General features: G+C 36.6%; 1 protein-coding gene across 2 annotated transcripts in view; it reads right to left on the bottom strand.

The window, feature by feature from the left end:
- LOC106870502 (kinetochore protein Spc25) overlaps positions 1-6,050 on the bottom strand; it is a 64,947-nt gene extending 58,897 nt beyond the window's left edge. The window contains exons 1-2 of one of the 2 annotated variants that reach the window (XM_014916617.2): positions 5,727-6,050; positions 3,375-3,529 (exon numbers count right to left, since the gene is read on the bottom strand). In XM_014916617.2, coding sequence (XP_014772103.1) covers positions 3,375-3,529; positions 5,727-5,743 — 172 coding nt within the window. In that variant the 5' untranslated portion in view covers positions 5,744-6,050. Of the gene's footprint in view, positions 1-3,374; positions 3,530-5,400; positions 5,567-5,726 lie in introns of those variants that run through there. The other variant, XM_014916626.2, reaches the window with a different exon arrangement.
- Between the last annotated feature and the right edge of the window lie 9,165 nt (positions 6,051-15,215).

The following is a 15,215-nucleotide window of genomic DNA, read 5'->3' as shown; positions in this document are numbered from 1 at the left end:
AACAAGTGAGACAGAGACAGGCAGAAACAAGAAAAATGCCCCTGTTATTTGAATACTATACAAATATGTCTTTAAAAAGACTTTTCTTTTAAATTTACCAAAATTTAATTTTTCAATAATTTTTCAAAAATCTATTATTCATATTTACTGTTGAAAAGATCTCAAGGATCGAAACCGGTTCTGTAATGTTCTTTATAGAAGTATTTTAGCATTTTCTACTTTGTCTTTTTTCCATATATATATATATGTATATAGTAGCTGCTTTCTCATATACAAGCAAAGCCACTGCTAGAAAGAATCAATCACTGAAATGAGTCATTGATGATGCAATGAGACCTGTTTTTTTTCTTCATAACCCGCTTTCACTGGCTGTCTCTTTTGTCTTTTTCTCTAGAGAGAAGAAGAGGTGGAGGTAGTGAGAGAGAGAGACACATATACAACCAGAGAGAGAGGAAACAGTGAGAGAGATAGCCCTAAAGAGGGACATATAGACAGAGAGAAAGTAATAAATGTAATGTATAAACTTAGAAAAAGTTAGAAGTGGATTGAGTGACAGGGGGGATTATTTTATCACTCTGTAAAAAACATCATGGTGAAATAGACAGTAAGTGGATTGCTAGAAATAGGAGCCAACTCACTCCCTACCCATTCCATTTTTTGAAAATAAGTGCACAGTTATCTGCGGAATGGTCAAATTAATTTAAAAAACATGCAAAAGCTGAAATATCAATTTTATTTAGTGATCTCAGCAGTCAACATGCAAACAATTTTTGCATTTTATAAGGATAAATAAACATATATGTATGGTAAAGCTTAGTTATTAGCCTAATGTCATGAAACTAGAGCTAAGCACTGGTTTTTAGAAGGCATTTACACAGCCTAGCATATGCACACACAAACATGACTCCCAAATACCATGAAATGCTTGTGAAGTGAATAACAAGCAGTTCTTTCACTCAGTCTGCTAGAAATACCAGCAAATCCTCCTTCAAACCACATGTTACACATCATCATTTAACACCTAGTTTCCGTACTGGCATGGGTTGGATGTTTTGAGAGCAGCCAATGAGCCAGAGAACTGCATTAAGTTCCAATGTCTGCTTTGGTATGGTTTCTATAGTTTGATGCCCTTCCTAATGACAACCACTTTACAAAATGTACTGGGTGCTTTACATGGCACTAATACTGGTGAGGTTACTAGGTATTTTACTTGCAAAGATCCCTTAAATGAGTGAGAAGAATTGAGGGAGGTAGGTCTGTACCAGGTGAGGAAAGGTTAAAGTATGGTAAAGGGACAGGAATTATTCAAAATATTAAAAAAACAAAAAAACTAAACCTAGATATATATTAGCCCTGGGTAAAACTTTAAACTGCATCTGGCAATGTGGCAACCTCCTATCCACTATTGTTCCCAGTTCTGTTCTGACCCAGAGTAGTAGCACCCGTCAGTGTATGCAATTATGAGTTAAATAGCATGTAATCTCCCAATCCAGGGAATGTTGAAATCATGGGATGCAGCATGGTGGATGAGAGCTATTTCAGCAGATGATCTTGCCATCGGCACATATCACCAGATGATGAGTGAATGAACAGACAATAAACTGTCAATAGCCAGGTTCAACCAGCTCAGACAGTGAACTACTGCTATCATCTGTAGCCATGGCATGCACAGATGAGATATTCCAGCTAGTGTGAGACCATGTGACTAAAACACAAGACAGACATCCATCATGCATCATCATTTAGTCGGAACATCTGGCATGGAAGAGTTACATCAGCCCAGGTAAGTCATCTGACTGGATTAATTGTGATATCTATGAGGAGGTACCTAAAAGTAACAGGAAACGTTCTCTGTGGAACAAATCCATTGTAGTTCAGGCTTCTGCTGCTAAAAGTCACTTGATGCAACCCTCAAGCATCAGTCTGTTGACTGGGGGCAGCAAGTAGGATCAAACTGCCACATAATGCGTCTTTGTTTTGCAGAGCTTCTCCACTGTTTGTCAATTTTTGCAATGGCTGAAATGAAGGAACAGAATGCTTCCGTGAAATTCTGTTTTCTGCTGGGGAAAACATCTATCAAAACAGTTGTCATGCTTCAAACATCTGGCAAGGACACTGCCAGGAGCAAAACACAAGTTTATGAGTGGTTTCCAGGCTTTAGGAATGGTCACTTGAAGACCAACCTCGTTCAGAACGAATGCCAAGCTACTGAACATATGAAAACATCATGAAAATTCATGAACTGATTTTGGAGGATTGCCATTGAACAATTGATGAACTTGTTGATATGACTGGTGTGTGTCCTGGAGCTTCTGCCAACAAATTTTGAGCAAGGAATTGCGAATGAAAAGAACTGCAGCAAAATTCGTGCCTCACTTGTTCACGGAAGATCAAAAGCAGTCACAACTGAATGCATGTCATGAACTGAAAGAACAGTTGGAAGTTGATCCAGATCTTTTTCAAAGGTCATCACTGGTGCTATGAAATTTGCAGATGTTGAAGAAGTGAAGCAAAAAATGACGGAGGTGTTAAAAGGCATCACTTCACAAGAGTTCCAGCACTGCTTCAAATAGTGGCAAACACACATGGGCCGATGCATTACTTCAAATGGAGAATACTTTGAAGGCGATAAAAATGTAAACATGTAAAACTAAGTGAGTAAAATAATATTGCAGAATTCCTGTCTCTTTTGGGTACACCCTCGTATAAGGTCTGAAGAGAAAGAAACACGTATGCTACAAGCTGGAATATTTTTAATATTAGCTCTGCTCAATAATGGTTGAATTAGGATTAAACAAATATATCAACAATAGTAAAATATGTCTTCCAGCAAAACAGAAAATAATTACAGTGAACCTGAAATCCAAATAAAAAAAAAAAAAGAAATTTATTTTCTGCAATAAAAATTTACATTTGAAAAACTTTTGGTAAACTTATTCAACATGGAGTTACAAAAACAAAAGATTAATTAAATGAAATATACATAAAAATGAGTATGAAATGTTTATGTGCAGCTATTTTGGCACTTCATATTTGGCATCACTGATTGAACACTAACTTATTTGACATAAAACATTCTAATGTTTCTTTCATTCTTTCCTACCCTCCTTCTCTTTATATATGGGACCATGTATCTCTTTGTGTATGAAAAGAGGAAAACTGCATTCAAATAATAAATTGCAATGTCTCTTTTCCTCTCACTCTTCCTATCTGTATCTGTATATTCCTGCATGCACCTGTATTTGTGTGTGTGTTTGCCTCCAGGGCCAAAATCTACCATTGCCAAAACAGGCTGAGTGTCAAGTCAACCATGCCAAATCACCTGCGTCTAAACAACTGCACCAAATCATTTCATTTCACATACACAGACTTACCTTTGCCACTGTTTATTCTGGAGTTGTGATTATTTTGGGTAACAAGAACCCTTTTAATCCAGTTTTCATTGATTTGTTCCATAAATTTCTCCTCAAACTGCAACAACTTCAAATAAAAAGTTTCATATTCTTGCTGGAAATCAAAGATTTCGTATCTGAAATAGATGCAGAGACACTCTTCAGAAAATTGGTTCTTTTATATGTTTTATAATTGTTGAATATTAGTTTCAAATTTTGGCACAAGGCCAGTAATTCCAGGGGATGGGGCTCAGTCAAATACATTGATCCCAGTACTCAACTAGTAATTATCTTATCGACCCCACAAGGATGAAAGGACAAAGTTGACCCTAGCAGAATGTGAAGATAGGTGAAATAGCACTAATCATTTTGTTCGGCATGCTAGTGATTCTACCAGCTCACCATCTTAATCATACCTTAGCACTAACGTCAGATGTGCTCAGCTAACCCTTTTGTTACCACATTTCTATTGAAACATTGCTTTAATTTTGAAACTAATGAAGAATTTAGTGAAATAATGTTTCCATTGTTATGTTGGTGTATAGAACAAAAATTAACATGCAATTTTGATGGGAGGTCTTTCGATTACTTTAACCCTTGAGCATTTAATGAAGCCATATCTGGCCTAAAGGTTCTACCTGTTTTATGTTCAAACTGACCAGATCCAACCTCTCATACCTACTACCCTACATTGTCATTCTTAAAATATTCAAACAGACCTTTGAAATATTGAAGGTACAAAATAATATGTGATTAATTCAAAACAATGTGAATATATAAAGCGATACATTTGACAAAGAAATCTGAATGCTAAAGGGTTAAGACAGGAAATTTATATCATAAAGCCAGAGCGTCTCAAGAGTGTGAGACTGGTTCTATGAACCAAACTTACTGTTTTAAAATTATCTAAATTTAAACCTTCCGTCACTGGTACGTAGTGTAGTGCAACAGTTAGAGTATGCTGTGTGTGGGTATATTGTGTAGTGATGTGCCACTCGGGGTATGTTGTGTACGGACTGTATAGAAATGTGATCGTCAGAGTATGTTGAATGTGGACACACTGATGGCAGTGTGATCTTCTGTTGTTTAGACTCAGATCAATAAGGATCGAGTAGTGGCTTCCAGTTCAATTTATTGCCCGTGTAGAACTAATCTACCAACTACTAACAGTGTAGACAACATTTGTTATTTGCTTCACTACAGCGTTCATTCTAAGTATATACATTGACAACTCCTAGTTTTGCCATTAGAGAATATGATTAACGGGAGAGATGAAACAAGAGGGATATATAAACATTACTTTCACCAGACCCAATCAAATCTGCACTGTCTATACTGCCCCCGACCAAAAAAAAAAACACCATATTTTAAAAATAACCCCACAAACGAGACAACCATTCTATCAAAATTTACCGATTCTGTTTCAAAAGAAAAAAAAGGATAAATACATAGTAGGAAGGAATCCCAGTTTAACATAAATGCACAGTGCAAATCCTTGCAATAGTCTCCGAGGCCGAATGATATAAAGATCACGTAAGGTTCCGAGTTCATCCCCGTACCGTATTCAAAAATATCACATGGTGTCAAGACCTAACATCTAGGAGTCAAGACCTAACGGGGTCCAGCTCTCTTAGAGTGTCTTGAACTAATGGGCCAAAATACTTGCTTGATGTGAGTTCTTCCTCTGAAGATTTCTTCAGATGTGTCCACTCGCTTCGTAGCGAGCTTCCACTTACTACAATTCTCAACTTCTAGAAGCTTGATTTTCAACCATAAGGTTCCGGGTTCAGTCTCACAGACAAATTGTCTTTTACTATAATCCCCAAGCCGATCAAAGGTTTGTGAGAGAATTTGGTAGACAAAAAGATGAAGAAGCCTGTCGCATATATGTGTGCATTTACGTTTGTTTTTGTCCCCCATCACTGTTTGGTAATCGGTGTTGGTTTGTATTCATTCTCATAACTTAACGGTTTGGTAAAAAAAAAAAAAAAGGTGATAGAATAATTACCAGATATAAAACGAAAAAAAAAATACTAGGGTTGATTTGTTCAGCTAAAACTCTACAAGGTGGTGCCGTAGCATGGCCGCAATCCAATGAGTGAATCAATATATATATGTATGGAAAAAGAGACTGAGAGATGCTTTGTTTATATATGAGTAGCATTTTGTACTTTTGTTTATATATGAGTCTGTATGTGTTCTTTATGCAGAGCGATCTCTCTCGTGATAGGAAACTGACGAGCGTCCAATAAACCAAATAAACATTGAGAGTAAAATAAGGATCAGAAAAAAAAAATCAAATAAGAATTATGTTGATATTTAAACAATACTTACTCAGTCACAGTATCCATTTCGATTCACTCAACAGTTAAACTATTCCAATGTTGTTTTCTTGGAGTTTAATTTGCTCCTACGACATTTAACTTAACCGCTTTCAGGATATTAGCCAATCAGATTAGGTTTAATGACTAAAATCAAATTGACCAATCATAGATGGTTTTACGGACATCTGACGAGTTACCGTTCGTAGCGTATGTAAAAGTATGTTTGTGTATGTGTTTATGTTTGTTTCTGTATGTGTGAAATGTATATGTTTTATAGTAAAGTTTATGTTGGTGAGACTGTATGCGTGTTGCTCCTGCAAATTTGTTTGTTTTTTTTTTCCATTACTTTATTAGTACTGTATATATTTTTCTATGAATGAAATTTTGCTACGATGTATTTTCGAAAGCGTAGATGACAGTTATATCATTGAATATTTTAAGATTTTATTTAGCCTACTTTAATGCACGTCAAAAGTATTCAGAAATAGAATTTTTTTATTTGTATTGTGGTACGCTAAAGGTAAATTCGGAAACTTTGCTATTCCTAGAAATTTTTGGCAAATCTGCAGATGTACGAAGTTTCACCATCACCACCCACGACTTTGTTTTTTCATAACTTTCTGTTTGTTAATGAAATTTTTCACACGCTTAGTTGCCGACCACATGATTCCGGGTTCAGTCACACTGCGTGACACCTTGGGTAACCATCTTCTACTTTAGCCTCGAGCCGAACAAAACCGTGTGAGTGGATTTGGTAGCCGAAACTGAAAGAAGCCCGAAGAATATCTAACTGTGCATCTGTTTGTCCCCCACCACCGCTTAACAACCGGTGTTAGTGTGTTTACGTCCCCGTAACCAGAGCATGAGTTGTTAGGTGCAATCCTGCGTAGGTCCACGAACGTAAGTCCTTAGGTGCAATCCTGCGTATTATCTATGTGGATTAAAATCCTAAGAAAAAAGACGGGAACATATCAACGTTCTATAACAGAATGATAGCGGAGGTGGCTATTAAATCTGCAATGGCCCCATAACTACCGTCTCGGCTATAACTTTGGAGCCCTAGTAATCCGTTAAAGCGTACTTAATCGTTTAGATCACCTGTGAACTAAACCCCCATACTTTGTATGTATATATATATATATATATACATATATGTATAATAATAATACAAATAATATGTGAGTATATGCATATATACGTACATGTATGTACAAACTTACATCTACATGTATATATAGATGCATATCTGGGTACAGGACGTCACAAAAAAACGTGGACAAAATGAAAAACAGAACATAAACAGAGCACAGAAAACTTTGTAACATTGCCTCTAAGGCCTTCGATTCTAAACCTTACTTCCACACCTGAAAATTCTTCTTTAGTTCTGGTAGTGATTCTGCTATGAAGGCCAGGTCATCAGCATAGAGGAGCTCCCATGAGCAACCTGTCTTGAATTTCTCTGTTATTGCCTGGATGACTATGATGAATAAAATGGGGCTCAGGGCCGATCCTTGGTGGACCCCTGCCACTACCCGGAATTCTTCACTATACTCATTGCCAGCCCTAACCTTACTAACGACCTCTTTGTATAGGGCCTGTACAGCCCTTATTGACCATTCGTCAATCCCAAGTTTCTGCATTGCCCACCAGATAGGGGATCGGGGGACCTTGTCAAAGGCTTTCTCCAAGTCCACAAAAGCCAAGTAAAAGGGTTTATCTTTGGCTAGGTATTTCTCCTGCAGTTGCCGTACCAGGAATATAACATCAGTGGTGCTTCTACCTGGCACAAAACCTAACTGCACCTCATCTAAGCAGACTCTCTCCCTAATTAGTTGGGCTATAACCCTCTCCATGACCTTCAACACCTGATCCAGCAGTTTGATACCCCTGTAGTTATTTCTATCTAAAGCATCACCTTTACCCTTGTAGCAGTTGATTATGGTGGTGCTATGCCAGTCATTGGATATGACTCCATCATGAACTACCTGGTTTACAATGCGGGTAACTAGGCCATAGCCTACACCACCAGATGTTTTAAGCATGTCAGCAGTGATTCTTGATGGGCAGGGGGATTTTCCTGGCTTTATATCCATAATTGCTTTATCTACCAGGGTGCTATCTATTCAGATAGCTGGTCCCTTTACTGGGTCAACATTTGGCAGGTTCTCCCCCTTCCATTAATTCTTCACATTCAGCAGTCTCTCATAATGGCTTCTCCAAGCTGCCTTCTTTTTTGAATCATTAAAAGCAAGTGCACCATCATCTATGCGGACACATTTCTCTCCTGTGACATCACAATTTTCTCACACACTGTCTTGCAATCCGAAATACTTCAGTTCTTTGGTCCTCATGTCGCTGGACATTGGCAAGCTTCTTTTCTGTTTCTCCCTTGTCTATGTATACCTGTCGCCCAGTCTCCCTTCTGGCTATCTGGTACAGTTCTCTGTTACCCCCACTCTTCCAGGCTTTCCAGGTCTGTTTCTTTGCTCTAATGGCTTTGTCTACCATATTATTCCACCACCACATTACTCTAGGTCTGGAAGGGACTTTGCACCATCTTCAGACTTGGTCTGTGGCACTCAGTAAACTGTCCCGTAGGAACTTCCAACTACCCTCTATGTTCGAGATCTGTAGCTCCTCCTCCCTCTCATCAAATTTTTTGATGAGGATTCCCTAAATCTCTGACCATATGAAGGGTTCATTAGCTTCCAAATCCTTCTTTTCTGGATTGGTCTGCTTCTTGGCATCCTTCTGGCCTTGATTCTAAAATCACTAATGACTAGTTTATGCAGGGGTGTACATTCTTCACTAGGGAGGGTCGTTGTATTTAAGAGCAACCTAACGTCTTGCTGTCTGATGAAGATGAAATCAATCTGGCTAGCAGAGTCACCTGATCGATAGGTTATCAGGTGGCTGTCTGGCTTCCTGAAGTTAATGTTGCAGATTAAAAAGTTACATGCATCACAGAACTCCACTAGCCTAGTTCCCTCTTCGTTTCTGGAACCAATATCATGGCCCCCGTGTACACCAGTGAAGATACCGGATTGCCGTTCAACATGCCCATTAAAATCTCCAGCCACAAAGATGAGGTCATTACCACTCGTCTTTGAGGTAGCCTGTAGAAGGGTATCTGATCATTTGGTAGTCCACTTGTGGGGCGTAGGCAGAGATAATTGTTGATATACTGTTCTGCAGGACTAACCTGAGCTTAAGCACTCTATCGCATACCCTGAAAACCTCTATGACCTTATCCACCCATTTCTCCGCAAGGAATTTTCAGGACATTTATAAAGAGAGTTAGTCTTACACCTGTTTTTTCTGGGATATTAGGGATATCTCTTCATCAGAGACGATGAGAAAGTTAAATAGAAGGAAATAGTAGAGTTCAATATAAGAAATTATTTTGGAAAAGGATGGAAATAAGAAAATAAAAGTAAAAGTAAGAATATATGTAGGATGTTATAGTTGCAGTTCCGTTATCCAAAGAAAGTGGTGTGTAGAAACGGTAGAAATGCTTCTTGTCTATGGTATGTAAATTCCTATAGGAGTTCATATTTTGTTATTAAAAATAGAAAGTGTAGCAACGTAGATTCCTTGTGCTGTTCTTTCAAAGGGGTCTTGTGGTGTGCATGCGTGTATGTATACACACAAACACACACACACACACATATACATACATACATACATATAATAGGTAAAGAAAAATTACCTATTTGTATAATCCTTAACACATTGTGGGAATTTTCTTCTAATGTGATGGAGATTAAACCAGTGAAATTTTGGATTTATTAATCCCTCATGAGGATAAGATATCCTTGAATTTACACAATATATATATATATATATATATATAGAGAGAGAGAGAGAGAGAGAGAGAGAGAAAAGACAGGCAGACAGAGAGAGACGCAGACAGTTGTGTGGTTAAAAAGCTCGCTTATATATATTCTTTTAATTGTTTCCGTCATTAGACTGCGACCATCCTGGGGTACCGCCTTGAAGAACGTTAGTTGAATTTTAGGATAATTTCAAAAGGAAAGACACGGGGATTAAACTGTGATCTGAGTGAGATTTCTAGTAGGTTGACTAACAAACAAAATCCACCTGGCATTTAGTTGCGTCCCTTGATATGCTAACTTCAGATATCAGTGAACTTTATATAGTTTTCTTTTCGCACTCATAGACTCTATAAGAGAAGTTCCTGATTAGTGACATGGCCGAATTTAGCAATTGTTCTGATCTTTCACAAATTTTGACCCTGAACCTATTCTAGAAATCATTATTATTGCTTTTAATCCTTCTATTTAATTTCCTCCAAGATATTTGCTCTTAATGATAGTTAGTTTGCAGCTTTATCTAAGGGAGATAACTTAAGAACGTCACTTTAAATTCTAAATATTAGAAATATATAAAGAATTAAAAGAAGATTCTATCTTGAGATAAGAGCATCCCCTATATCAGGGATATCCAACCTTCTTTCCTAGTGGACTAAATTAAAATATAAATATATTCACTGGGCCACAAAGGTACTTATATATAAACTTATAAAAATTTCAAAATATAGTGAATAAACTTTTTTAATAGCAAATATAGATACAAAATAATGTACTATTAACAGTAAAAATGATAACTTAATAGTACATTAAGTTATCATTTTGCAGCTGTATCCAAGGGAGATAACTTATTAAGTTATCTCCCTTAGATAAAGCTGCAAAATAACTATCATTAAGAGCAAATTAAATAGAAGGATAAAAGCAATAATAATGATTTCTAGAATAGGTTCAAGGTCAGAATTTGTGAAAGATCAGAACAATTGCTAAATTCGGCCATGTCACTAATCAGGAACTTCTCTTATAGAGTCTATGAGTACGAAAAGATATATATACTTACACAAAATAAAATCAAGGTGGTTTTTGGCATTACTTTCCTTTTACAATATTCTCGATATCTGCTTTTACTATTCTTTACTCTAGGAATGTTATAGTTAAATGGCAATCACTCAGCCTATTTCTTTCAGCAGTTTTGATGTTTTTCATACATGAAAAGAATTGTTCACAGCAGTATGTACTACCCCACATGAACAATAGCCTTCTAGCTAAATTGGCAATAATTTCTTGTAAAAGTCAAGAAACGCATGTTCTCTTTGATAAGTTTTTAAAGATTCTCTACTTTAAAGCTCAATGAGTTCTAGCTGATATTTGGCTGGAGCTTCCACATAAATAAATGAAAATGGATCACTCAACAATTTCAGTTCAGTTTCTATCTTACTGAAGTCAGAAAATTTGGTGTATTTTCCAAAGTTCACAGGAAATTCTGAAAATGTACAATTACTCCACCCTTCAACTGTATTATGAAAAGTTCAAATTTCTTAGTAAAACTTGTTATTTGCTCAAACATTGAACAACATAACTGGTCTTTTCCTTGTAAATGCAAATTAAGTTCAACTAGCATTTCAGTGATATCTACTAAGAAGGACAGATCATTCAACCATTTCTTCATTTGCTAAAAAAAAATCCACATTTTGCTTTTTTGTTTTGCTTGAACTGTTTTATTTCAGGCAACAATTATTGAAATCTTTTCAAAGTTGATGCTTGACTGAGCCATCTGACTTTTGAGAAATAAATAACGTCTTCATACTCACTGCCAACTTCTACCAAGTATGCTTTCAGTGTACGATGGTTCAAACACTGAGATCTGATAAAATGAACAACGCTCACAATATCTGTCATCAAATATTTCATATTTAATTTTTGAGCACATAATTGCTGTTGATGAATCAAGCAATGATAGCTAAGTATATCATGATCAAACATTTCTTTGAATAAAGTAATAAACCCATATTTTTACCAGTTAATGCAGGAGCGCCATCAGTTGTAATTGAATTAATTTTATTTCTATCAACATGGAACTTTTCTAATGATAAATTAACATGCTCAATTATGTCCCTGCCAGTTGTTGTACCCTTCATATGACACACGTCCAACATTTCTTCAATGATATTAAAATTGACTTCAATTCCTCCGATGAAAATAATCAATTGTGCAGTGTCACTTTGATCAGTACTTTTGTCCAGTGCTAAACTTTAATGAACACATTTAGATAATTGAATCCACAATGTACCCACAATACTGTCAGCTAAGTCATCAATTCTTCTAACAATTGTCTGATGTGACAGACTTGTTTCATTGAATAAGTTCACCTTCTCAGGACAATATTCATTAAAAGCAATTACAATACATTCTTTTATTAATTCGCCATCTACCAGTGGCTTACCCTTCTGAGCCAATTTTTCAGCTATTAATTAACTAACTTTTGTACATGTACCAGTTTTCCCACCATATTTTTTGAAATTGTTTTGTTGTAAACTAAGCTTCTGCTTCAATTCATCTCTTGATTTCCTTCTTTCTTTCTGTAATTCATTATATTGTGACTCATGTTTGGCAGCATAGTGAAGCTTAATATTATATTACTTGCATACAGCAATTTCATCATTACATATGAGGCAGATAATTTTATTGCATGTTTCAATTATGAAATATTCTTCTGTCCATAGGATATTGAATTTTCTGTTTTCTTCTGTTATTTTTCTCTTCTTAGTATCAGACGCCATGGCCAAATATTGAGCTATTAAAATTAATTAAAATTATTGTGTAATCATGCTGATATTAATATTCCAGAAATCAGAAACAAATAAAGAATGAATAGGCTCTTCTGCGAAAAGCATTAGCATTAGGTTTAGCCTAGACTAGAAACACTGAAGTACCACTGAAGTCACTATTACCTGACATTGTAAACAAGGTTAGGAAATAACACAATCAATATTGATCTGACCGAAAAAGATTTAAAACTGAAACAATGGCTGTTAATTATGCATCAACAAAATGACTGACTCTACGTTGTAGAATCAGCTTTTCTATGTCATAAATACCATGGCCTTCCTCATTTTACCTCCCTCTGTTGCAGTTTTCATTGGTCCAATCAAAATAGCACACTCCAAGAATAATTTCCTCATCATACATTATCAAAGTAAATGAAAATATATCTAGAAAATAACATAGAATTTGAATTTGAACCACCAGTGGGTCACATGTCACATACTTATGTCACATAAATGTAAATTTAATGTATAAATTTGTAAGTAAATTATTGAGTATTAATTGAAATAGTAAGAAGCAAAGATGACCACTTTGTTGTTAATAACAAACAATTATTAACTTCCAAATCTCCATTCACTTTTCCTTTATATATATATATAGATATATATATATATATTTAAATTTTATTTATGTGTCCTTTTAAAGCCTAGCCAGGTTCATGGGCCTGGTTTCCATGGCATATGTGTTCCCCCGCCAGCTGGACGGGACATCAGTCCATTGCAGCATTACTCAAAAATCAGGAAGAAAGAGTGAGAGAAAGTTGGGGTGAAAGAATACAACAGGGTTTGCCACCACCCACTGCCAGAGCCTTGTAGAGTTGTAGGTGTCTTCACTCAATAAACATGCACAATGCCCAGTCTAGGAATCAAAACCATGATCTTCCGACTGCGAGTCTGCTGCCCTAACCACTGGGCCATATATATATATATGTATATATACATATATATATACCGAGCAAGATGAGTGTGGCCTTTGCCAGTACCGCCTGACTGGCCTTCGTGCGGGTGACACGTAAAAGCACCCACTACACTCTCTGAGTGGTTGGATTTAGGAAGGGCATCCAGCTGTAGAAACACTGCCAAATCAGATTGGAGCCTGGTGTAGCCATCTGGTTTCACCAGTCCTCAGTCAAATCGTCCAACCCATGCTAGCATGGAAAGCGGACGTTAAACAACGACGACAATACGTACAAACATATATATATACCGCTTGACTGGCCTTTGTAGGGTTTTTGAGCAGGATCGTTGCCAGTGCCCCTGGGCTGGCTCTTGTGCGGGTGGCACATAAAAGACACCATTTTGAGCGTGGCCGTTTTCGTGCGAGTGACACGTAAAACCACCCACTACACTCTCTGAGTGGTTGGCGTTAGGAAGGGCATCCAGCTGTAGAAACTCTGCCAAATTAGATTGGAGCCTGGTGTTGCCATCTGGTTTCACCAGTCCTCAGTCAAATCGTCCAACCCATGGTAGCATGGAAGGCTGACGTTAAACGATGATGATGATGATGATGAAAAAACATATATATAATAATAGATAATAACTTTATTTATAAAAAAATTCTATGCGGATAAAAATAAACCTTTTCTATACTCTTATTCAATAAAGCCACCTTCAGCTTCTATATGAGATCTAAATCATCTACATGCTCGAATAGAGTGGTCCTGGTTCATTTTGGACATTACTCTGACTATGGCAGCTTTCAAAAGATCTTAGTGTTATGATCGTGTTCATTGACCTCTCTCTTAACAATGTTCCACATGTAATAGTCCAATGGATTGAGACCTGGGGAATTAGGAGGCCAAATGTTAGGGGTTATGTGACCATGAAAATTTTTAGTCATCTGTTCCTGTGTTACTAGAGCCATGTGTGAAAGCTCAAAGTTTTACTGAAACACATATGACCTTCCATTGCATTCACTATCTACCTAGGGCTTAACAATTATTTCTAGGACCCCAATGTAGGCAGCAGAGTTAAATCTAAGACTTGTGGAAAGAAGTAAGGAAGCATTGCATCTTCCTTATTGCTGACAACCCCTAAAACTATGACAGTTGCAGGAAATTTTGTATGCATAACACTTGGAACTTCAGAAGGGTCTGCACATAACCATCAGTCATTTCTTCTGTTAACTTTTCGATCTTGGTTGAAGTTTTTCTCGTTTCAAAAAACCAAATCAAATCTTCTGCTAGATTTTTCAGTTTGTTTAAGAGCCTTTTAGATCTGATGTAGTGATTTTATTTTGCTTTTTCTGACAAATTGATATTTCCTCATCATATAAGACTTTATATCCGATGTCTTCCTGGACATAATTTCTGATTGTTCCTTCTGACGCATGGAGATCTTTTGCAATTGACTTCATGGACTTTCTGGGGTTATAATCAATGGACTATTGAACTTGCTAGATAAATTCAGGTGCTCTGATGATTTCAGAGCATTTAGAATGCTCTTTATGTTTTGATACTGGTGGTGCGTTTCTATCTTCAGTCTCTAGCTCCTTACAAACTTTATAGAGAAAAGATCTGGCAACTTTAAAAAATCGAAATATTTCTAAATCGCTATGGTCAGCTTTTATAACCACAATAATAGCATGCCTCTTCATTTCTTGAGTAAGCTGAGGGTGTGCTATTACTATTTTATGAAACAAAAATTATACAGAGTTAGCAGAAACTGCAGCAATGACCCCAAAAAAAGTTATATCCTCAAATACCTTACACACGCTGTATATATACATACATACATACATACACACGCATACATACATACATACATCTATATATATAATGGATAATAAAATGAATGGTTTACATCTGGTAGCTTACTGGTAAAGCACGGTCACCTTCAGAGTGATCG

The sequence above is a fragment of the Octopus bimaculoides genome, chromosome 18 (assembly GCF_001194135.2).
Source record: "Octopus bimaculoides isolate UCB-OBI-ISO-001 chromosome 18, ASM119413v2, whole genome shotgun sequence".
Lineage (NCBI taxonomy): Eukaryota > Metazoa > Mollusca > Cephalopoda > Octopoda > Octopodidae > Octopus > Octopus bimaculoides.
Note: the sequence above shows the minus strand (reverse complement) of the source record. Positions and strands in the feature narration are given on the sequence as shown.